General features: G+C 41.9%; 1 protein-coding gene across 3 annotated transcripts in view; it reads right to left on the bottom strand.

Annotated features, from left to right (window-relative positions):
- Positions 1-26378, bottom strand: part of LOC125885151 (E3 ubiquitin-protein ligase Midline-1-like) — an 87500-nt gene that overhangs the window by 12086 nt on the left and 49036 nt on the right. For all 3 annotated transcript variants that reach the window (XM_049570642.1, XM_049570643.1, XM_049570641.1), the window contains exons 2-5: positions 21873-22666; positions 10162-10257; positions 2501-2608; positions 226-374 (exon numbers count right to left, since the gene is read on the bottom strand). In XM_049570642.1, the coding sequence (XP_049426599.1) occupies positions 226-374; positions 2501-2608; positions 10162-10257; positions 21873-22598 (1079 nt within the window). In that variant the 5' untranslated portion in view covers positions 22599-22666. The remainder of the gene's footprint in view (positions 1-225; positions 375-2500; positions 2609-10161; positions 10258-21872; positions 22667-26378) is intronic.

Below are 26378 nucleotides of genomic sequence, written 5' to 3'. Positions count from 1 at the left end.
TCAATTAGTCAGAACGCTTGAGCAGGGAGTGGAGTAAGATTAGGCAAAATAAAAGATGGATTGCCTCTCAATTTGCCTTTGCTTGTGGGGAAGTCAAGTACACAAAGTTTTCAAATTGTTTCTCAACATCCATGTGTGCACTCTGTCCTCTTTGCCTGAAGCTAGACTTTGGTTCGCTAAACTGAATAATTCCAGCATGCACAGCCAGCGTGTGGGCCATCTGACCTCTCATTGATGCTCTTGGCAGTCTGCAGGAAGCGAGCGTGATCGGTTTCTTTCAGCGTCTGATCAGCCTGCGTGATGAGAGCGGTGGACCTCTCGATGCACTGCTTGCAGTTGGAGATCTGTTGGGCAAGCTTCCGAATCCTTTGTGCCTGGGAAGGATGGCAAAGAGGAGTTTAAGAACAGGGCTGTTAGGCTGGACCGAATTAACCAAGAATGCATGAAAATGCCCTCAACCAGGCTGAGATGTTGCAGAGGATTAGAGATGAGAACATAATCATAGCTGACGACAGGAAATGACCCCAAAAATATGTGGGTTTGGATGGATGTTAACATTTTGAGGTCATTCATATACGAAAATGTCAAATCCAGGGTTGACTGATGCACATAGTCATGTTTTTATTCATGTTTTCCTAAATTCCTAAATATGAACAACAAAGATGGTAAATAATAGAAAAGGGCATGAACACGTCCAGCCTGCTTAGTTTAAGTTTCAGGGACTGGAAGCTGATATCTTTCGGCTTTCGGTTACGCCACTGTGCTGGCAACAGCAGTGGCTGAAAGCATGATGTTTTTGGGGCTGTCCGTCTATACTTCCATCCCATTCTTGTGAATGCAATACCTCAGGAGTTTCTTAAAGGAATTTTCTCAAGTTTGGCACAAATGTCCACTTGGATTCAAGGATGAACTGGTTAGATTTTGGTGGTCAAAGGTCACAGTGACCTCCGGTACATTTCATTCTCGGCAATGTGAAATCTCAGGAATGCTTTGAGAGAATTTCTTAAAATTTGGCACAAACATCTACTTGGATTCAAGGATGAACTGGTTAGATTTTGGTGTTTTAAGGTCATATGCTAATTATGACAAATCTGACAGAAATGTGATGACATTTTTCAACTTGACTATGACATAATATTGTTTTGCTAAAACCCCTTTTCTGGCCATAATTTAACACCACAACTCAGGAACAGAAGGGGAGACATTTGTTTGGGTATTGTATTGGTGACTAGGTGCCCATCTTGTGGTGATTGTATATATGTATGAGATGTGTGTATGAGTTAACTGATTGGTGGGGGCATACATCTGTGAGGCAGTAATTCTAGTTCCATGAGCTTTTCTTCAAAAGCCCTCTTGCCCTCTTGTAACCATGAAGATAAGTGAACCAGACACATCAAGGTTAACTCTCTCTCTATGTTACAGAGCAGATAAAATAAACAGGTGTGATTGTGCGACTAAGCTTCATACAAAAGTTGATTCTATCTAAAAAGGAGAAAAAACGAAAAATGATCTAAATACACGTTTTAAGCCTTCACATGTCTCGGCTAATGCTACATTTTTTAGGCATGTCAGTGATTCTACTGCATGCAAATCTGGGATTTTGTTTGTCCCCCAGTTTTATTCCCTCTCCCTGCAACACAAGCGGAGATGCTAAGAGACAGATTGAGGTCAGCGGCTGGATTGAGGTTAAAGGACATTTCATCATCAGTTTGGCTTGTAAAGAACACAAAACACTGTAATCTCAGTCCAAATCCTTTGAAAGTTGCAAAGTCCTCCATTGACTAGCAGAAACTTGGTCTCAGAAAAGAGCATTTTGTGTTGTTATTGATCATAATGGAGCACTTTTTCTACAAAAAGCATTTGTAGAGATCTGTTGGCCTAAAAATAAAAATATCTCTGTGTGCATCTCTGTCTCTTCTGATGCAATCCTAAAAGCTAAAAGCGCACATTACACGATGAAAAAAAATCCCTGGTGGGTTCCAAGTCTCATTAAATACAGCTTTAAAAAAAATCATCCGGGTTTAGAGTACAAGTACATGTGCCATCCCATATGCTCTGGGATCTACTTTTGGCTAGTCTGAGTGTTTTTTCCGTCTGTTCGGAACGTGTTGAAGGGTTCGCATTTTAGGCAGCTGAACAGTTTGCCGTCTGTTTCAGATATAAGGTCAAGTAGCTGTAACAGAAGTATTGCATTTGACACAAAAATGGGGCCTGGTGGTAGCTTGGAGTGCTTTCACTGCATGTGTTTAAAAGACATGAGTAAAGGTGATGACATCAGCAATCTGTTGCAATCCAAACCTTTTTTACCCTGTATCGCCTGTCACCCAGATTTGTCCCACATTTGCACATTATGTTCAGAAATCAGGGAGTTAATTTGTTTTTATTTTCAAACATATGACTAGAATGTTAGCTCTGCAGACAGGGTTATACAAAAAACAGAAAAAGCAAATAAATAGTATCCTCTATCCCACTCCTCGCCCCCCTTGAGTGTTCATCTCACCTTCCCCTCCTTGATCTTGTTGCCAATGATCTGCCTCCTCTGCTGAATAATGTCAATCAGGACATCACACTCCTCCAGGAGCTTGCCCTCCTGGCGGGACGCGTTCACCTGAGAGCATGAGATAAACAAAGAGATTGATGGATGCTGGGAATGCACAGGGATATAAGTTCAGTAGCTCCGCATCGTGTCGGCCGAGGGACAAGATGTCATCTCTATCCATCAGTTCGGCCCTCCTCTCCGATGCGAACACTTGAGGAAGATGAGGCATATTCAGCCATTTTCCCCCCGCGCTGGCTTGAGAGCTGAGTGACAAGTGAAATAAGCAGGGCGCTCTGTGGCTGTTAGAGAGCAGACATGACACTCAGCAATATGCTGCAGAGCCAGACTGTCTGTGGCTGCCTTCGAAATCACGCCCTATTTACTATATAGTGCCCTATATTTACACTCTGCCATTTTTCATTTTCTCTGGAGCATCTGACTCCTGAGTATGAAATGTGTTCACAATACAGTGTCCTAAAAAAAATCCCACATTAGATTTCAATGTGTGGCATTTTATAGATGCAAAAATGATCATTGCAAGACTCTACAGGCGACACAAATTTCACTTTACTGCTCAGTAGCTGCGCATCTTATCCATATTTACTACCTTTGTATTATCCTATAGGTGCTATATAATTGCTCTTACTGTAAAAAAACTAACGTGGTATTATTGTGGTATATTGTGGTATTGGTTACTATATACATTTTATCTTGTCCGTATTTACAGTGTAGCCTGAAATGTTCACTGTTGCGAAGGGAAAAACTCCATCTGACATTAGCCATTAGCTCAATCTTCATCAATAAGCCATAAAATTACAATTTGGCATGTTTGAATAAAACCAATTACAACAACCAACAGTCATACCCATCAGGACCACCTGTTCTCTTTCTGAAGTCGTCATATACTGCCACTTGGTCAGTGATTTCGGCGTCAGACACTGAAGCAAAAAGGCCTCCTTTTGCGACAGTATGATACGCTGCTGTGCGGCGTCAGTGTATAAGGCCTCAGGACAGCATCAGTTTGAAACACTGCCAGATTACAATGTAATTCAAGGAGCTGGCAAGTCTCTATGGGGTGGGCAGGAGTGGCCATGGATGGGTCCAATAAAGATTCATTATGAATGTTGAGTCAAATCATTATGGGGTTTTTTTTGTTTGTTTTAAACCTAACCACATGAATTTGTTGCAAATGTAAATAATGGTGTCAACAACAGACACAGGAGGATACCTAGCAACCATACAAGTGTGGTTAGGTTTAGGCAACAAAAGCACCTGGATACTTCCCGTCTCCCGGGTGAAAGTCACTGATTGTTGGATCAATCCACCACACGTCCTGCCCACCCTACCAAGACTTTTTGCCCCTTAAAGGGATAGTGCACCCAAAAATGAAAATTCGGCCACTATCTACTCACCCATATGCCAAGGGAGGCTCAGGTAAAGTTTTAGAGTCCTCACATCCCTTGCGGAGATCCAAGGGGAGAGGAGGTAGCAACACAACTCCACCTAATGGAAGCTTACGGCGACCCAGATTAAAATGTCCAAAAAAAAACCCACATAATTGAAGCCACAAAATATCTCCATGCTGCTCGTCCGTAGTGATCCAAGTGTCCTGAAGCCCCGACATAAAAAGTTGTTTGGAAAAACGTCATTTAAACTCTGTTTTTAGCCTCATTGTAGCCTGTAGCTCTAACTGCCTCTCTGTACACTGCGCTCACGTGTGCGCGCTTGCGTGAGACCGTGAGACATGGGCACCACATTCATGTGTGTCCACGTGCTTTCGCTGGTCTTGCGTGCAAGCGCGCAAACATGAACACGGTGCACAAAGAGGCAGTTAGAGCTACAGGCTACAGTGAGGCTAAAAACAGAGTTCAAATGACGTTTTTCCAAACAACTTATTATGTCGGGGCTTCAGGACACTTGGATCACTACGGACGAGCAGTATGGAGATATTTTGTGGTTTCAATTATGTGTTTTTGGACATTTTAATCTGGGGCGTGGTCAGCCTGCATTAGGTGGAGTTGTGTTGCTACCTCCTCTCCCCTTGGATCTCCGCAAGTGTTGTGAGGACTCTAAAAGTTCACCTGAGCCTCCCTCTGCATATGGGTGAGTAGATAATGGCTGAATTTTCATTTTTGGGTGCACTATCCCTTTAACTTATGTTATTGTTCGGCCGCTTTTCACCGATGCCACTGGACACCGATACACAATAACAGCGGACAGCTGCATATTGGTGTGAAAGGACTGCTTTTTTTTCATTGGTGGCTGACACAGAGGTAGCTGCCCAGGCGCTTGTATTCAGCAACTTCTGCATAAGACCAGGTTGTAATAGCATATGTTGTTGTTAATCACAGTGAGTTCAAACATCTGCTCGGCTCAAAACCAAAAACTGATGGCAATTAAAGTTACGTAAAGTACTTGAATTTCATCTGAAGGTGTCTGAAAAAGTGCAATTAATGCTGTTGATTACATTCAGGGTCATTCTGCCATGAGGGTCTTTAGAGGAAAAACTGCATTCAGCTGCGTTCTCTGAAGTGTGTGATTTACTTGGAACCTTTACAGACTTTAAAATTTCAACTCCAATTATGAGACTGCAGGTCCTTACATAATGAGTAATTTCTCATTGTGGTCATTTCTTAGCACTCCTTTCAGCACCTTGTAAAGTGTTTTTCTTGCCGTGGTGAAGCGATAGCATGGGGAGCAATGAAAGGGAAGTCTGCTGCGCGGCTGTTGCCAAGCCAACGAGTTTGCAAATACACTCTTACGCACACATGTTGACAGGTGTTTTAATAATGACATCATGGGGAGTCATTTGCGTTTCCTCCACAGAGCCAAACAAGGCTGGGAAGGACTTCATCAATATCCTCAGCGTCGACTCCTTAACAGCATTTTTGTTGTTTTCTGGGCTCATGTTGCCAACTGAAACAATTTGCCACCTGGATCACATTTCAGTACATGAGACATGCTAAACTGAATGCCTTAGCTCTGCTGTATAGAAGTGCATCTGCCTTTTCAACACTGCTAATTGGTTTCTTCGACATCACTGTGACAGCTCCTGGGAAGCTTGGGATGTTAAACCGCTTACTCTGTGAAAAGCTGGTATATGTGTTATCTCTTTGTGGCATTTTGTACACTAATTAGCATACTTATGCAGGTCTAAAAATAATGGCATCTTGGGGGTAGGAGCTTCTCTGAATTTAGACCACAAAGACAGTTTTTGGAGATTTTTTTTTTTTGGAAGTAAGCTCTTTTGGTCTCCAGCAGATTTTGCTGTGTTTTTCAGTGCACCATCGGGTCAGGAATAGTTTCCAACAACTGGGAAACTACAACAAAATTAAAATGTAATGAAAGTTTTCTCGGCTGATTCACTTCCTCTGACATTTCGTGACTGTATCTCAAGAACTCAATGTGAATAAAGATGACGTCCTCCGATAGCGCTCATCTGAGTGGGACAACCACCCACAAGACTGCAGGGACACACACACACACACACCATGGTCACTTCTGCTGATATAAGCACAGTACATTTGGTGGCATAAAACCTGATAATAGGCAAAATGTGAGTACATGGATGACATGGTAGAATTGTGATAAACACAGTTCGTGACCCGAGTACATCATGTGCCATGTGAAAATGTGGAGCATCGAATGACTGTGGGCAGAGCCCCCTGGAGCACATGATCAGTATGACAGATTGCACCCTGACAGCAACATTAAGTGATTCATTTAGCCAGAGAAACATACACACATCCATGGCTGACTCAGTCCTCCGGGATATACAAACTTCTGGAAAGGCGTACAAACCAAACTTTCTGTAAGGGAAGTGACTTTAAACTTTACAATAATGAACAGCATTAAGCCAAAGACATCAGAGGTATTTCTTCCTTTGCGGCTTTTGCTGCAATAAGCGTTCATTTCCCTTTAATTTTCTCCAAGTGGATTGGAATAATGCATTTTCTAAACAAACCAATTATCTGCCTGAAATGACCCTTCATTGACTGTTTGTGATTATGTAATTATACTTGGATCCAAACATGATAACTCCATTTTTCAGCATGCAAAAGGCAGCACTGAGTGGTGTAAATATTGTGCGGTGTTAGATTCTAACAGCATCTTGATTCTATTAGTCGACATTTTGCCAGCTGGAAAAGAATGCAGGGATTTGACACAATGTGGTGCAGGAGCGTAAAAAGTGGGGCATGGTAAACACATTTGTGCTCGCAGCTAAAAATTCTCTTTGGGCCAATGCACACATTTCAAAATCTATGAAATGAAGTGTGCACATGGGGCTACTGGTTTCTATAGTTTCCATTGTATCTCAGGAAACACTGGTCCCATTTGCCCATAGACTCAACCAACCCAATCACCAGAAAAAATGTTGGCATTGTACAGTTCTGCAGACAACCAGAACCTTACATTTGTACGTTATGGAGTGGATTCCTGGATACCTGAGGTGAAGGTGCAGTTAGGTTGAGACAAAAACATCTCGGTCGTCGGTGAGCGTCTGTTGGCCTAGTTTTTGCGGTGTGTCCCACACCGTCGGCACTTCAGCATCAACGTCGGTGGCTTTTTGGCCGATTGAGCATGTTGAATTGGCAGCGGAGCTTGTCGGTGAGAGAGATCACCCTGATTGGCTGTTCAGGTTTTATTTCCTCACCCCTGTAGCGAGTGAATCTGCCTGCAGTGAAACCAGAGCTAACCGGTGTTTCCTCCTCAGGCTCCACTTCACTCAGCTGCCCACAGACCCGCTGCTTCTTCCCACTTTAACCTGAATAACAAACCTGGACTAGCTGTGAGCAGCTAGCGGAGCGTTAGCCGCAGCATAACGGGAGGGAAGCACAGCCAGTTAGCCTCCGCTAGCCTCCCAGCTAGCCCCCTGCTCTCCTTTTGGATCCAACCGGAGCACTGAGCCCTGGTTTGTTATTCAGGTCAAAGTGGGAAAAAGCACTGGGTTTGTCGGGCAGCTGAGTGAAGTGGAGCCTGCAGAAGAAACACCGGGACCATCTGGATGTAATAGTCCATGGAGATGCTGCGGTGCTTGGCTGCACAGATAAGAAACCCCTCGGCTGACAGGATGTACCACACTCTCACTCCGCTCTCTCTCACGCAGGCGCAGAACGTACTTGCTACTTGGCGACGTAGACAGCACAACAGTTTGTTTCATCGCCACTAGTTCTTTGATTTCGGTTTGGTGTGTCCGCACCCTAAGATGCTTTGTGAATAACTTTTATCTTTACAAGGAACTGGTCATAACTGTAAGGGGAAAAGAATTTGAGGGCCTTGTTGGTTTCGAACAGTAGTCTCCAGCGGTTTGCAGCTTGGTAGGTGTCTCACCTCAGTGTCTCGCCATCCATCCCTTTCACCTCTCCATGACAGTCAGCTCATGTACTAAGTCACTTTAGAAGCATTGATATGATACTCATGAAACATGCAATTGCAACATATTTTTGGTTAGCAGAAAGATTCAATGCCAACATTTACTTTAGGGGACTGGGCTTTCAAAGTATACTATGATTTTCATGTGATCTAGACATGTCGAAGTGATACTACAAGATACTTGGTCAAAATATGTCCGTGTCAAATTCCAAAACTTTAGACCAATCAGAACAAATGTTGTGGCATTTTCCCCTGTCATACTAAATCTGGTCATTTGGCACAAGTAGAACAGACAGTGACTCAGAAGAACTCTGTGAGCTCGCAGTCTTTTCAGAGGACCATCCACGCCTTAGTCAATGCAAGTTTTCTCTTTTAAGTATGCATGAACACTGTAGAGTTTTTATACGGCCCCTGGAGTCTGGGAGATGTCCGAGCATCCCAGAAGCCATCTCCAGAGAAGCTCTCGAATAGATTAATCCAATGTGAAATATTCAGACAGCTGCCCATGCAATGCTTTTACTGTGTGACCCTCTTTTTTTTTTTCAAAACTCAACCCTCTCATTGGCTGACGCTTTGCATGCAAAAAGCTTCATCTACTGAGTTTACATATTTAATTTTGGCTCAGAATCACCAGTCCAACATGTATATCCCCATCTTCTACTTGTGCAATATGACTTTTCTCACCTCAAAACAACATGCTGTCACTGTACACTCCACAAGCTATTTTAAGGCTTCAGAGCGAGCTGTGAAACTGTGCTGTATGTGTACTTGTGACCATAATGCACCTGGGAAAAATAGGTCAAGCTTTTTTTTGCCCCTTTGTGTATGCATCATTCATCCATTTCTGATTTTTAAAATGGAGTGCTTCTTTTTTTTTTATCCTGTTGTGACGATCGAAAGCATTAAAAAGCGTGTTTTTTTTATTTAAAATTCCTGCATCATCAAAATTCTTCAAGCTTAGCTCCTGGAAAAACATCTTAGCGTGCTGGTGACACAGAATATGCACACAGCACTTTAGCAAAGAAAAAAAAATTAAATCTCCTTAATAAATCACAATCCTCTTTGCTTGCAGTTTGCAAAGGCCTTGCCAGGCAGAGAGGCTGTTCTCCATTATTTCTCAACTAAGATGTCACTGCCTTTTAACCCTGTGGCATTGCTTTATTTAAAGCTTCTTAGTGGGCCAGCGTAACATGAACAGGCAGGCTTAGCGCAGAATTGCCTTCAGTAGAGCTGAATGCACACAGACATTCACACACTTTGTTATCCTAATAATAAACATCAACAAAACCAGATGTTCTACATGAATGAAGGTGTTTGAAATGAGAAGTTTATGCTATACACTGGTTTAAAGACAGAATATATGATGCTAAAGCAGCATCAGCTGTTGCTAAAATCTATGTTTTTACACCTCATAACTGGACACACAGAGTACATACTACCAGATATAACTGAAAGACAGCACTGTATTAGAATAAGCATTGCAACTGTGCACAGTCATCCTCACATCTGAAGTTTGACCCAGAAAGAATACAGTGGGGCTTCAACTAATGATTTATGTCTAGTTTTATGACACTGAGAGCCCAACTGAGGACAAGAGTTGAAAATTTGCAATAGCTATAAACTAAAACTGCTCTGCATTGGTACTATATTAGTTACATCTCCCTGTCAAATAAATGGATAAAATTCATATTCATTATGTATTTTTTGTCTACAAAATGCCAGAGAGTGATCTCTAAATTATTTTTGTCCGACCAACACTCTAAAACCAAAACACATTCCATTTACAGTTGAAATCAAACAAACAAAATGCAGCAAATCTTTTAATTTTTGCCATCTTTTGCTTCATAAACGACTAAAACAACGTACAATTAAAAACTGTCGCCAGTTAATTTTCTGCAGATCGACTAACTGATTAATTGACCGGTCGTTTCAGCCCTAAAACATTTTAAATCTTTAAATTCTTTCACACAACCGCTGTAGTTTTAGTTTAGCTCCTAAACTTAGCTTACATGCTAAGCTAAAGGATACTAGTCTCAATTTTAAAACAAGATACAGGTCAGTGGGAAATAGAAAACTGGCTTTTGTCAATAACTGAAAATACAAAATGAGCAAAAGAAAACATTAAACAAAAGAAAACTTTCATACCCAAGCAGATCAATTATATCAATATGTCTACAATAAATGGCATATTTGCTAGTGTGAGGCAGTATATGGGTCAGAGCTGACCTCAGAGGACCACTGGGACTCACCTCTACATGCTGACAAGTCTGGATCAGTTTCCCCATAAGAGACTCCAGCTCATTGTTCCTCTTGATCAAATTGCTCAGGTTGGAGTCCAGAGCTTGCTGTAGCAGACAGATAAAAAAAAAAACAAAAAAGAACAACACAGAGAGTGAGAAACGAGGAACAAACAGTCGGGACAGAAATGCAAAAAACCCAAACAATACAAACAAACCAAAAAGACAGACGTGCAGTGCAGAGCCGTAAATCAAAGGAGGATAAAAATGCAACAGATTTTTCCTTCTTAGGTTTCTCTGCTTCCACCAGCCAAAGGAGTTGTAAGACAACCTCAGGCGCTACATCACAAAACAATGAAAAAGTTTGAAAGCAAGTGGAAAACAACTACATTCTAGAAAACACAAGACAGAATGAGCAAAAAACGTTTGATTCCTCAGCGCCAGAGCAGCAAAGACAAGCCATGTTTTCCCTCAACTCTTCTTCACAAGCATCCTCAGGAGCTGTTGTTTCCTTCTTCTTTCTGAAGAGGTGTGTGCATGTCCACGTACCTCTGAACGCGGGGGATACCCCTCATCCCTGTACTGCCTCCTCATCCTGCCCCGTCCGAGCCTCCGACAGAGAAGCCTACTCGAGGAGAGGATGTGACTGGGACAGCCACTCCACTGAGCACCAAGCCATGCGCAAACCCGGCCAAGCGGCAAATTAGGCATCAAAAGCTTCCCCTTTGAGAGCACGCAGCAGCGCTCTAGGCTAACGAACCGGCAAACAGGTGACAGCACGTCAGCTCTGTCCCCTAACGCTCCTCCCTCACTTTTTTTTTCTCTCTCTTCCCTCCCCCTTTTTGCTGCTCTTCATCCACCCGGGCACAAGCTGTCTCTTTTACTTCCAAGACCGTCATATTATTGCCAAGCCAAGCGTGCTTAAGCCCCTCTGATGCCACGTCTCCACTGTCCTGCTCAGAACCCTTTTCCAGAAGAATTTAAACTCAGGCTCGGTGAATGCTGAGATTTCCCGCATGTCTTGAAAATGGTGTTACAGTAAGGGGCATTGGAGCAGTAAGGCCGGAATGGCAAATTTCCAGAGCCGGCCCGACCCATTAAGCGATAAAAGCAGTAGCTCAGGGCCTCCTGCTCTCTGGGGGAACCCTAGAAAATTTTTATTTTCAATGAATATGAGAAAACAAAATAAAAATGCAACTCCATGAACAAAAACTGACAACATTTTGCAGCATTTTAGTTAACAAACACTGACTACAAACTCTGGATGTTTCAGCCAGTTTGGAATATACTGTTTCACTACAAATGGTTATATTTATAAGTACTTTAAAGAAAGCGGGACTAGTATAAGAAAGCTCACTGTCATAGTAATAGCTTTAAAAAACAACAAACATATTTGATTAAAATAAGACGAAGATGCTTTCCAAACTAGTTCTCCAAACAAACTGCTAATTTACAGCTTGTTTTTACATTTTAATGTAATGTAAATATTTTACTTTGATTCATTCATTACCCATAATCGCTTATCCAAACTCAGACTGACCATATCAAGTAAAAGGCCCAGTGAGGGAGCAGTTATGAGGTTAAGGGGGTAATAAACAAATACTGTATTTACAGCAGTCAACTTAAAGATAAGGTTGCTGCCAAGAGGTCGGTGGTCCCCACATGCTTATTTGTGCATTATGTGCGCTTAAACTAATACTTGTAATACACAAGTTGGTTCAGTAATTTCAATGAGGAAGACCCTCAAACCAAATCTTGTTTAAGGATCCCACTAGCAAAAGGCAAAAACACTGAAAAAATCTAAAAAAAAAAAAATTGGGTTGATTTTTGTGATTTAATTTGCCTCAATTTAACAGAAGCAAACTAGCTCAATCTGCTACATTCAAATTCACATAACCTTTAACCTCTTTTCAGCATCAGTGTAAACACAGCCAGGTTCTGTTGTTATGTGGAGGATTAAAAAGGAGTTACCCCCGGAGGGAATATTGAATAAACAACAACAATAATAAACACAGATAGAGATGGTGGGATTTGTGTGTGTGTGTTCTGTAGTGGCACTAGGGGCTTAATGGGTGGCCTTAATACGCCGATGACACACAAAATCAAAAGCAGCATGAAGGTCTACACAGAGAGGAATATGACGCTGTCGCTGCTATTATCATCTGTGGAGATAAAAATAAACTAAACCTCTTAAAGGATGATGCAGAGGACAAGAATCACAACAATAAGTCAGCAGCTGTGTCACGTGCAGGTCAGTGTATGCAGCAAAATGCATGCAAAGCGGAAAGCATATTAGTTTATATATCAGCACACTGTAGCACATAACACGGCATGTTCAGGGACAAACATTACATCTCCATATGCACACACAGAATCATCAGTGCATGAAATACATTGAGACGTAAACAAGGGAAGAACAAAACTCAGGAATTTAAACAATGAAACCTGCCGTCAGTCTCCATGCCGCTTATCTATACATTTAAAGTAAAGGTAAAGTTAAAGGCAAATACACACACACTGTTTGTGTGTAGTCAGAATTGGATGTCAAAGGGTTAACCCACATCCACAGCATCCATGTTGCCAGCTAGTATTAATCTCTTGGAGCTGAACTGCCCTCCTGCCCGTCAGAGGTTGATCACCTGACAATCATCCAGCTTGTTTATCCATATTATCTCTCTCTCTCTGTCCGCCCAGATTTGTACCCCAAAAACACAGGGTCTGAAAAGCGTTAATCTCTGCTCTGAATCAACTCAGCTAAGCCATGTTGATTTGATGAGTTTTCAGATATACAGTAAGCCAATGGATTCAGATTAACTCAGTGTTGAGCTGCATGGATGCAAAACCATTTTAAACCAGTGGTGGAAAGTAACCAACTACATGAGGTACAGTACTCAAGTACAATTTTGGAAGCTTGCCTAAGTACTTCCATTTTCTGCTACTCATACACTCCACTTTATTTCAAAGGAAAATACTGCAGCATATTAATGCTCATGCATGTATTTACGAGTTATCTTGTAATATTTTACATGCAAAGCATTTCATGGAATATTGTTTGTTTTTTTAGCTTCTGCTTATAGAGTTGATTTTTTCCAGGGACAACTGACAGCACAGGACAAACATCTGTGGATAAAAAGGGACATGAAAGTCACTGTGGTTTAGAGACTGACCGTCATCACTAGGATTCATCTCTTAAAGGGGATACAGGACAGGTTTCTCCACCAATGAGAAATGTATTTTCATGTGCAGTGTATGTTGCATACAATGGTTTGTTGCAGTTCCTCTAATGGCCACTTGAGGGTGGCCCTAAGAGCGAGTCAATCCCCATAGACCCCAGTGTTAAAAATTCCTATATTTACAGCAGAAATAAACATGTTTATAGCCAGCGCAAAAACGGTTTTGCTCCCTGTAGCTAATTAACCCATTCATGACAAGCATACAGTGGGTGACTTTCTGTATAACTCACTTGTTCATAATTTATAAAGACTTTAAGTTATGCATAATAAAGAACATGGCTGCTTTGAGTGACGTGTGGGTGCTGTTGACAAGTTGCTACCATGATGAGAACGTTGGTAAGGTAACAACCATGACATAACCCCAGATTTACAAAGTATAGGCATAGCCGTAACTGTCGCCATTTCACTTTGTTTCAGTTAATTGAAGTTAATTGTAATGTTTTCATCGCTGTAAAGTCTTGCTCAGCTAAGGAGTCTGATTTTCAGTTTTTCCAGTTAGTACATTTTGTTTTAATGGTTTTTAAGTCTGCTTTTTGCTCACAAAAAAATAGCATAAACATTATCACAGATAGCCATTGCTGTAAATGTACCATGCTAATCACGCTATCCAAGCTAGCGACAAGTGTTAGGGTCCGCGACACATTCTCGTCCAAATGTTGTCACTTCTGAGTAGTGTTGGGAAAGTTGCTTTTGAAATTTGATAGGTAAATAATTACTAGTTACCTTGTAAAATGTAATAAGTAATGTATGTTAATTACTTCATCAAAGTAATGTAACTTATTACAATTGTTTACTTGTTGATTACTTTTGTGACTAATGTTTTAAACTACGCAATCAAGCTGAAAAATGTAAGGAAATGGGTAATGCTAAAAAGAAAGCATTCTTGCATGACAAAAAGATGCAAAGCAGCAAAATAGTTATCAAAAAATAACTTAGTTGCATATTTTTTCACAGTAACTTTTACTGATTACAGGCACATCTATAGTACTATTTAGATGGGATTAGTTTTACATAGGGATGTGGACTAATGTCAGTTTACCACAGGATGTCTGTAATATAAATGTCTGATTCGCACAGGACAAGAAATCTCTGTAATTCTACCAGAGATGGGAGTGGTAACTGGGTTTGCGCCCTGGCGTCACCTCCCTGCCGGCATGTGCATGCAACGTTGAAATATTGCCCATGATCAGGATTGTGTGTACACAACGATTAGCTATATGGATTTATATCAGGCCTACCTAACACAACCAGAAGTCATGTGGCTCTGAAAAATGATTTCTTCTCAACCTTTTTGATTGGTCTCCCACGTAGGGTTATGTGATCATTAGAAAAATGTCCACTATCACGACTGCCAACAACACTGAATGCTTCTTCAAGCGCCTCCATCATCAAAAAAACGCGGAAAAATGGATGTAAACAGGACATGGCAAAATATTTACACACATTTTTATAAAGGATCGCATTCGCACGGGATTAATATTACCTGAGGTATTTTCTCTGGACCGTTTTACAGAAGGTAAAAGTCGCCATAATTTTTACTGACATTATCCGTCATGATTACAGACATGGCGCGTTCGGACGGGACTAAAATCCCTGGTAATAATTACTTTACCCCACGTCTACACATTAAACTAATCCCGTCCAAATATGTATTTTAATTACATGACATTAGTTACTCCCCAACACTGCTTCAGGCTCCAAGAATCAAAGATGGCAGTAGCCAACATGTCAAACTCCAGGCTTCAAATTGAAGTCCACAAACCCACGACTGACATCATGGTGGCTATGCCCATTATTTCATAGGGTTTATGATAAAAATAGATCTCTCCTAGGTGGGGTACCCTGCCATGCCTTACCTTTTAAAAAAGAAATCCTAATAATGACATGGTGGTCAGTGTCTAATCCACAGAGTGACGTTCATGGCCACTTGGCAGCAGGCAAAATTACCCCACAACTCAACTGTGGGAGACGAGATGAGCAGTGAAATGGCTTGAAATGTAAATACACTTCTAAAAATAAGATTTATTTATTAAGTGTGGTCAGCTGACAGACTGGAGCCAGTTTTGTGTTTCTTTTATAAAAGGAAAGCTTCTTCCACAGCATCTGCTCTTAATCACTGTGAGGCTGCTCTGCTGCAGCACACTCAGATCCCCTCACAGGTTTATCTCCTATCACCCAACAAGAATGCACTTTTTAAAACCGAGGCAAACTTTGCATATCTCCGAACTTCTCCCCTTTGGCTTAAAAATAAAAGTTCTGATGTTTTTCCACCATTGTCATTGGTGCAACTACAGCTGTGTGTGTAGGCTATGAGTGTGAGCTAAATCACCCTGAAGCAGTGCTGATAAGCGAAGAATGCATGCAAGAGGATCACACACACACACAGTCAAACATAGATGGAGGCAGGGAGGCAAGTGAAGTGAAAACTTCAGAGATGCTACATCTTTTTCCAGATTTACTGTGACACTGAGCAGGATTGTCTTCTCAGGAATTCTCACTGAACTGCCAGCATTTCACTCCAATTCTTTCTTTGTTGCTCGTGTGTGTGTGTGTGTGTGTGTGTGTGTGTGTGTGTGTGTGTGTGTGTGTGAGAGAGAGATCAGAGAAATCGTAGTCACACAGATGAAGAGAGAAGCGGTGAGACAGAGAGAACAAAGGTGGGCAGTTAAACAGCAAGATAGAAATGATGAGGAAGTGGGCAGAGGAAACACAGACCATAGTGGTCATCATTTATGTGTTTACTGCTGCTCTGTGCAGCGTGTCCACCCATCCTTACACACATCCACACTATATTTATCTCTTATTGCTAAGTCATCATTTTATAGGGTGTTGTGTATTTGATGAAGGGCACTGGTGTGTTTGCTAGACATCCATTTTTCTCCCACTGAGCTCCTCTGTAAATTGGAAACAATGTTTGTGTGTGTTTGAGAAACAGAGATGACTCCAGCAGGAAAAAAAGTTGCCCTGACTCTAAAGCACAGCACAACAGAGCGGGAAAAAAAGAAAACACAGCAAGGAAGGAATATTGTGCAAGGAAGAAATTGGGAAAGAACGGCGTGTGTGTGTTTGATTGAGAGGCAGAAAGGCTCCAAGGAAAAGGAACGTTCTGTCCAGAAAGACAAGAAGTGGACAGTGAGTGTTGTACTGTGAATTCTGACAGCGGCACCAATGAAAGAGAGAACCAGATTTAGAATCTTTAAAGTGGCTATAATTAACACATTAACAATAAATCACATGAGGATCACCTTTTATGAGGTGACAATATGTCACTGTTGTTTTCCAGGTTGTTTCTGCTGCCCCCAAGTGGTCAGAAAATGAGCTACAGCAGGAACTTCAGCTATAACAATGGGTTTTTCATTAGATTAAATGATGATTGAGCCATTAAAGGTTCTGTATATGAGATTCAGAGCAAACCACTGTCTCCTATGTAATGATATAACGGGTTGATGGTTGATGTGTGTTGTAACTTGAGCTCGTCTTTGGTTCGTTGCGGTAAGTTGGTTCGGCATGTGTGTGTCCCACTGGCTCATACAGTGGTTACTGCTGATATCAGGACAGCAGCGTTGTGGAAGCATAGCGCCAACCCAGTTCTGCCCTGTTTAATCAATACAATGTCACTCAGACCTCGTCACATGTCGACATTTGGTCATGGACTTTCCACGTCAGGATATGGGAAAAATACACTTCTGGTTCCACAGAAACTATACAGTTTGCATACAGTTTCTTTCAAATGTACAAGCACTATGTCAATACAGCACCGCAAACGGACGTTATGTTTTCCTTAAACTACAAACACACGTGGTTACGTTTTGCCAACACAGGCGTGGTTGGGTTCAGGCAACAAAAGCACATGGTTGGGTTTAGGAAAAAAGAACAGGATTTGGGAAACAAACACCTGCCTCCTGGGTGAAAGTCCGTGGTTGTTGGATCCATCCAGCACCACTCCTTCCGGCCCTACTTGGACTTCCTCCACCCTAACTTTTGTTGTCCTGGCGCATATTCCGGCTGTGTATCATGATGACGTGAAAGGACAACTTTTTTTGTGTGTGTCTGATGCCAGACGTCACTGACCAAGCAGCAGTTTTCGGATTGAGAGCAGGTTGGTTTAACACAGTTAGCTCTTTTAGCACTGCTTATGGAGTTAGCACCATTAGCTGCTAGCAGCTGCCTCAGCTACCTTCATGTTGAGAACCGTGTCCAGACAATTTTGCGCTCTGAATTTTTTTTTTGAAAAGTAACTTAATACCAGACTGAAAAGCTTTTTTTCACTACCATAATATCTGATTGAAATTTTGTTGCACGTCTGAGGACACCCAAAACTCATGGGTGTGATGTCACAGTGTACTGACACACCCTAAAGTACCCTTCCTCATCAGTGGAGATGATTTTTAGCTGGCGCTGCTCTTTAATACTTTACTTTAAAGGAAGTTTGTCAAGGTTGGAATTTAAAGGTGAAATTATCAACATTACAGAATGGACCATACTGAGGAAGGAGGGAAGGGAACAGGTGTATTCATGATATGAAAGATGAATGAGACAGTTTGAGGACATAAAGGTAAATACTGTGCTTCAGCAGGGCTGTGAATCAAATGTTTCGTGTCTGTTCATGTCTTACTGTGCATGTTAGCACTTGACAACCCACAGTATGTTGTTTCAACACTAAAGGCCAGCTGATTAAACCAAATGGATTACTATATAAACACCACAAACCTGTGATATGAAACTAAAGCTGACAACCCACACACACACAGCAGTCCCCATCTTTTATCCTCAAGGTTCTTTCTCCTCAGACCCAGAGCCAAGGACTTTAAAAGCTATTTCCAGCCGCCTTCTCCGTCAATTTCCTGTGACGGGGGTAATTTTATCTCTGAAAAAGGATGGGTGTTCCCACAATAACCTCCACAGCTCTTATCAGACACACCACCACTGCTGCAGAAAAAAGGAAACTATTCCAATCATCTGATATTCTTTTTTCCCCCGTGCCGAGTGGGGATATCTCAAATTCCAGCAGATCAGTGCAAAAAGTGATATGCATGAAATGGTCCGGAAAATATGACCAAAACAGTTTCGCCTTGTCAGACTCCAAAATGAAAGAAAAGCGTCGTATCTGAGTGAACGAGGGAGGGAAAAGGACTGCCTGTAACATCTTAAGTATTTCAAGTTCTAACCATCGGGTTACCTGACAAACAGAGGCTTTCATGCCTGTGCTGTGCCTCCTCTTTTAAGAAGTTCCCCCAAACTTTGCAGTCTTTATGAATTAAAAATCAAATGTGTTGTTCAGTATAAATATTGCATGGCGGTCGGGTTGCTTCTCGTGGTAATTAGCTTAGATCGGGACCTCAATTTGTGTCCTACCCTGTTTCTGTCGCTTGTTCATAACTCCAACCATTTGCTGCAAAACTTTTAAAAGCTTTGACTGAAGCAGAGCTAGCAAAAAATAAAGTGTAGCATGTTTAATTAATCTTGTTGTGGAATTATTTCAATTAAAACTGACACATTTCTCTTTGTCTAAAGGTTTAAAAAGACCACATTATTTGTGTTACATAATCTTAACTGAAGATGAGATTACTGTTCCTGTCGAGATTTGTTTATGCAGTGCGTGGGTTGACTGCATGTTGTTACTGTATGTGTGCCTTGAAAAGGAGCAAAATATAACCCTCGCCCTACGGAAATGAATTAAGGTTAAGTGACCTGACATGGGGCTTTCTACTTTGAAACTTGAATTAAAACTTAGCCTGAGGCTGGGATGTATTTTGAGCCTCACTGAGGACGCAGCAAAACAAGTCATGGAATTGAAAACAATGGTGATATTTAGTGCTATTAAGTGTCCTTTCATATGAAGTAGCATGGTGAATGTATCCTTCTCTGAAAGGTACGATTCACTCGAAAATCAAAATGTTTTTTGTTGCTAAACCTGGGCTGCTATTTATCAGTCTTGGTGTTTGGTTTGTGGTGTGCCAAGTTTTGGAGGTAGCTATCGTAGAGGTGTCTGCCTTCTTTCCAATGTACTGGAACTAGATGCTTGTGGTGCTCAATGTGCCAAAAAATACATCTAAGCAGCAAGATCTGTGGATTACCTTGAGTAACCAGGTGATTTCTGGAAAGATACATTGCTGCTGACTTTTTCAAATATAACTTTTTGGCACTTTGAGGACATCCAGCTGAGAGCCATTAGGTTCCATAATATTGGAGAGAAGGTAGACATCTCTACGGCCGATATCTCCAACACTCGGCAACTCGCGCTCCTTTTAATTCTGTGTCTCGGTTCTCCAGAGTCCTCAGGGCTAACAGGGTCTTAACCCGTGGTTTGTATCAAACTCACGTCATGCGCCAGCTGGCAGTCTTGAGGCCTTCGAGGGCAGGTGGTCAAATCCCCCCCGAACTTCTGCCAGAAAAGGCATGTTCTGCGTGTGAGAAAGGAGCTGCTGTCTGTGTCTATCTTCAGATTATTGTAAGGCGATAGGGCGGATAGGGGGTCTCTAGTGTATGTGTGCAGGCGTGCATGCGTGGGTGTGCATGTGTTTGTGTGCGAGGGAGGCAGAGACACAAGTTAATGAAGCGTTCATACATGTTTTGCGCTTCCCATCTGCTCTCACTGTCCTCAAAGTGCACCAACTTATATATGATTTATTCATTTTGAGCACTACATGAAAGCAAATAGTAATTTAACTTTTCCAACAAGTCTTAAAAACTTAGTGTAAGTCAGTGCCTTAAAGAGTCTGTATTTATGACCATGATCATCACATGACCTTATAATTCTGAGATGTACTTGAATGCACATGCACTGCAAGTATAGTACCCAGCAGGTATTGCCAGTATGTCATGTGCCTCTCCTTCCTACATGGGCAATATTTTTCACCCTCTGAGCACATCAGAGCAAAGAGAGATCTGCTATTGCTTTGCTTTTTGTGTTCCTGCAGATAATTAGCCTGTATGATAAGTGCTGGATGCGCTGACCTGTGCTACGCTACGCTCCGTCTCCGGATGAATGGAGGGAGCATGATAATTAGATGATGCACTGACCCAAAGTTTTCCTGCTAATTATTCTTCTCTGCTTAAATCTGCTGAAACATGCAAGATGAGAAGGTGCGGACGCGACGTGTCAATGACGGGACGTCAAGCCCATCATTGAAAGCAGAGAGGGTGCCGACCAGCGCAAGGCCCATAATAAAAGATCACTGTGTGGAATGCAGACCGTGAAAACAGATGGTTCGAATTACTGCTTTTGGTTATTGTTTGGTGCTTTGTTTAACTTTTTGGCAGGTTGTAGATCGTAGAAAAGGGCATTTTAAGGCCCAGAGACATATTACACTCTTTGAAACAACTTCTAGGTCTTGTTACAAAGCTGCTTTTTCCCACTGAGCACTAATGTTTCTTTAATCGGTACCTTTTCTGCTGTGGGTACCACAACTTGGAATCAGTTGTTGTGTTTCAGTTTCTTCCATTATATCACTGAAGGCACGCTGCCTCTCTGAGGACGTATTACAAGCTACTTCACACTTGTACATGTGTTTTCAAACCGCCAGTAAGAGGAAAAACCTGTTTCTCATAGGAGTCACACTGCAGCGTTTCATTTAAAGGCGCTTTGCAAGGCTGAATAAACACGTTCTGAGTGAGTGTGCAGCAGGGTATTGCCGAAAATGTTCCCAGGCTAGATGACGCTTTGGAGAAGTTGGATGTATTTTCTTGCTCATTGTGTGTTACGAACGTGTGAGATAATCAGCTTGATCCGAAATGTTTTTCTTGGAGGAGTTAGTCAACGCTGCGTCTGAACACTAGGAAAAGTAATGAAAATGGTCAAACACTTTGTAACATGGTAAACTGCCCAAACTTTATGGAAGTGCAACACTAAACCAACGGCGTAGCCCTTTAAGAAATGTGATTTATTCTTCAAGGACAGCTATAAGAGGAACAGCATCCCATAGACATTCCAAGTACATTCCCTCCTGCATGGACTCTGATGTAACACACACATCTCCCCACATACTGCCTCTGTGGCCATTACAGCACACTCTAATAGCCATGCTCAATTAAGCACACCTACACCCTGCAGGCAATTGGCGCTCGTTAACCTGCAACCTCATTGAAGACACCATGCCTCGTCACTAATGACACTTCCCATATTCACCGTGTGTGCATGCCTCTGAATACCCTCCTGGCACGCTGGCATGGTGTAGTGATTATGCTAATTGCTTAATTATTCAGCAGAGATAATAAGTCAGCATGAGATGATAAAATCGCACTTGATAATTGAGTTAGATACCTGGGTAAGGATAATAGGAAATTTCACAGTGCAGAGCAGCCAAAAATTAAAGCTTAAAATTCATTATTTGTGTTGAAGAATGGGGGGAATCTTTATCTTTGATATTAATGGCCGCAGGTTTTCTGACATATTTATGAGTCTTAAAAGAAAACCAACCCATGGAAGCCAAATTGTTCACACAGACGCACATGTGAGAAAAATAAAAAAGAATCAACTTCAGTGCTTACCCGGAGTTTTTCATAGCGGTCGCTCAGTGCTGCCACCTGGTGGTCTCTGTGCCTTCCCACCAGCTTGCACAGCGAGCAGATCAGCTGGTCATCAGTGACACAGTACATGTTCACCTTCTCCTCCTCGTGCTCCAGGCACTGGAGCCCTCTGAGGTGGGAGTCTGGCATGGGCTCGATGAGCCGGTGGCCGGTAAACGGCTTCTTGTTTGGGTGCGTCGCTCGGAGGCACTCCTCGCAGTACGACACCTCACATGTCACACACGTTTTGACTGCGTCCTGCGGCGGGTCCTGTTCGCAGAACTGGCACTGGACCGGTTCAGGAGGTGTGCCCGGACTAGACATGGCAGCGCTGACTGGGACCAGCGCCAAGCGGTTGCTCCCTTCTTCTCCGGGAGAGTTGGGCCCACTGTGGGGCGCAGGCAGTGGCAGCGGTAGAGGCACCCCAGCTGAAGATGAGGCCCGCTGAACTCTATCAATAATGTTTTGCAAGGTCACGTTCCTCTTAAGTCCTTCTAATCCACGCTCCGGACTCAGGGAAATGACATATCTACAGGTGGGGCACTGGAAGGCGCCGATGCTCTGAACAGATTCGTTGGTTGCACAGTGGGAAATGAGGATGCGATGGGCGCAGCCGAAGCACAGGCTGTGGGCGCAGGGGAGCAGTAGTGGGTCTTCAAAGAGCTCCAGGCAGATTGGGCAGGTCAGCTCTGACTCCAGAGTGTCCATCCTGCTCAGAGGAGGCCAGGCGGGACCAGGCGCAGCGTCAGCGAAATCCAGAAGAGCCGCTCAGCTGTCTGCAGGCCAGAGACAGAGAGATAAATGGCGGAGGGCAGAAAGAGAGGAAGAAAAAGGGAAGAGAAAGCAAAGGGATTTGTGATTAAATGGTGTGAAACGGCTTACTTCTCACTGCTTTCTTGGGAGGACTTATATCTCAATGGAGCAGACCACTGAGTGCACTTAAAGAATGGCAGTGTTAAGTGCCGGATTTTCTAAGTCTGAGGATATCAATTGTCCCTCATTTTCAGTTTTCATACACAACAAAGAGCTTTGAAAAGTTCAGCATGTTTTCAGATCTTTGAAACCAACAACAGTGATGCAATAATTAGGTATAGATTCCAAAGGTGCAAAGAGTAAGAGGACAGACAACAGTAAACAAACTTTGACCTAATTTTTTATGAAATACCCAACTGGACACTGGACACACCACCACGTTCTGTAACTGCAGCTGCACCCAGTTTGGAGAAGCAGGCAGAAGTACCGGCATGGAAACTAAGTAACGTACTCCTGTGAAGGGATCGGCAACAAAATGTATTTTAGCCACCTAAAAAAAACTCAACATAAGTGTGCACTGTATTTAGAATATTCACAGCTTTACCTCACTGTCAGACAGCAGTTTTAGACAGGAAACCGAAGCTGTTCTATCACTCTCTTCAAAGCCAGACTCTGTGAAGAAAAACAGTAATTTCACATCACAGAAGACAGGAACTGCTGGTGTACCGCTGCCTTGATCAGGAAGTTGTGTTATTGTGAGACTTTGGTGTTTAAAACGGTGACTTTAGATTCAGTAACGTCTCATAATAACATAAACTAAATGATCTTGGCATCGGTAGACAAGCAAATCCCTTGTTGAGCAAGTTGAAATTACTGTTTTTGTCAGTGTCTGGTGGGTTTGAAGAGAGCATAGATGGGAAGCTGAAGCTGCTAAAGGCTTTCCTGTCGAAACAGGCTCTCTGTGTCGAGGTAAAGCAGTGAAAATATTCTAAATATAGCGTAATTAATAAGTGTGATAAGTGCCTTATAGAACACATCTTCAAAAGCTGCAAATTATCTCGTTATGTAACTTTGCAGTCATTACTCTTAAAGGATTTGCAATCATTGCAGTAAGTGATAAAACAGAGGAGTAAATGTTGACCAATGGCTTCTGGGAATAAAGTATTTTGTTCTCTATATTACTGACTTTTTTTATTGTGCCTCATAGGGAAACCCACGCATTCACACACACGACTTTAATCTAGCAAAATCAACACCTTGTTGAAGAAACAAGGTTATAAGGTAGTTATCACAGCCATGGTGAGGTTAGACGATGTTTTTGTCTCTAAACATTTCATTTAGTATGCATCTATAAGCCTACAAATAAGTGTGGCTGAAAGCTTCATCAGTCTGTCCAAAAGTTAACAATGAGTTTCTGACTCCAGGTTAGAAATCCAGCCCTGCGTGCAAGTTGCTTTCTTTGTTCTGTCTTCATTTATAAACTTAGCCGCAGGGCTGTTAATAATGTCAGTTAGTCTGTGGCAGCAAATGGGGATTTCGCAACTACTACAGAAAAGAAAAACTTTCACTGCGAGAAACTACTTTTTAAGATTAGATGAAACCTATACAAACCCTTCAGGGGAATGGGATCATTGCTGGCTGAAGAAAATGGATCAATGCAGAGTCAAAAAAGTGATACACTCAGGGACAATAAAAGCACATCACTGAGTTGTACTATGAATAAATATGTAGTTAATTTTGCCACCATGTACAAAATTAAATGATTTATTTTTCTTGATACAGTGAAGTGGTTTTGGTACAGAAGGTGAGCAGTTGTATCTTATATTTTAACAAAAGAAAATTAAAGTTACAGTTCTACAAGATGCCATGATTGAACAAAGCACAGAGGGATAGGGCTATTTGTAGGCTCCAGGTTGGACACAACAGGCAGGCGATAATCAGAACCAACCGCACTGCCGGAAACCATGGACAGGTTACATTTATGTTTTTACATAGCAGATACTGTGAGGTGTAACTTCATGTTTAAATAAAGCTGTGGTTAGGGTTAGGGAAAAACCCACTTGGATGTGGTTAGGAAAAGATCATTGTTTTGACTTAAAATACCAGCTTTGGTGAGCACGGTCCTGGCAGGAAATGCGGCATTGTCTTGGTAAAAACAGCTGCTTTTCATAGCACTATCCACCTTGGGAAAATGTTACAAAACAACCATGTGTGTTGCCTAAAAGGATCCTGGTAAAGCAGCAACAAGTCACAACAAAACACTCATGTTTCATGCCCCAAAAAAATGCTGGAAAAACACTGACTGGTCGCTACAAAACAACCATGTGTGTTCCCTAAAAGATCCTGGTAAAACAGCAACAAGTCACGAAAAAACACTCATGTTTCATGCCGAAAGAAAATGCTGGAAAAACACTGGCTGGTCGCTACAAAAAAAACCATGTATGTTGCCTAAAAGGATCCTAGAAAAACAGCAACAAGTCCCTACACAACACTTACGTTTCATGCCTAAAAAGCCACTGTACACTGACCGGTCGCTACACAACACCCACGTATAGAACCTAAAAATCTGCTGGACAAACACTGACCGGTCGCTACACAACACCCACGTATAGAACCTAAAAATCTGCTGGACAAATACTGACAGGTTGCTACAAAACACCTATGTTCAGTGTCTAAAAAGCCAAAAGAAAACCCAAGATCCTGCCTAGGTCTCGCACCATCCACCATCCCCATCACCTTACTATGACAAAATCACCCATATACTACATTACTTTAGAGACGTATATTAACCATTCAACTGTAGAGCAGTAAAATGTCACTGAAGTCTCCGCCAACTGGCCAAGAACAGGCCGACCACATGTTGCAACTGTGGCATAATCTTGACAGATATGACTAGAATGTCTCATTTAGATTTAAAAGTCTCATTGAGCTGTATATCAAAAACATTCATTAGAATTAATAAAACAATAATTACTTTAATGCTGTTATCTAAAAACCAAGTGATGTGTTAATTTCCCTGACTGTAGATAAGACTAGCACACATGGAATCTATTGAAGATAACAAACATAGTGAGGATAGTTTGCAAATTCAAATGAATGCTAGAAACAACGCTCAAACTAATACTAATCATATTAATAAAACCTTTCTAAATCATCATGACTAAAAGATATAAAGCTTTCTGAATCAATGGCTCCATTTCTGATGCAGGGAAAGCATCCAGTCCGAACCCTACAGTGTGTTTTTTTCAGCAGATGTCACTGTTTACTGAGCTTAAGGCTTGGGCGCGTTTGAGTGGACTACCACACTCAGAATATCCCTCCAATTCGCTCTGTAGCCATCTTTATGCATGGCTTGCTTTCATCCTCTGTGCTGCAGATAAACTAAGTCGCCGTGATATCTGAGGCCAGATAACATTCATTTGCAGTGCAGATGAGCTGCAGGATCAGAAAATGGATGGAAGGAGAAAAGAACATATTTAGATTTATTATAAAACTGATGTGAGTCAAGCAACTTTGATCTGTTATTTCCAAATAAGAAAGGAAGTGCTACATTTCTATGAAAGGATATAGAGGAAGAAGAGGACAGACAGTGAGTGGGAGAGATGGAAGTGATTCAGCAATCACACGCTTCAAATGAAATGAAATAGGTATGTGTTTGGAGGGATCGTAAACACATCAAATCCTCAGAGAGGCACACTCACATTTACACTTGTCCGTACACATCGATACACACTC

This window comes from Epinephelus fuscoguttatus, linkage group LG24 (genome assembly GCF_011397635.1).
Source record: "Epinephelus fuscoguttatus linkage group LG24, E.fuscoguttatus.final_Chr_v1".
Taxonomy (NCBI): Eukaryota; Metazoa; Chordata; class Actinopteri; order Perciformes; family Serranidae; genus Epinephelus; species Epinephelus fuscoguttatus.
This window is presented reverse-complemented; position numbering and strand designations above follow the sequence as displayed.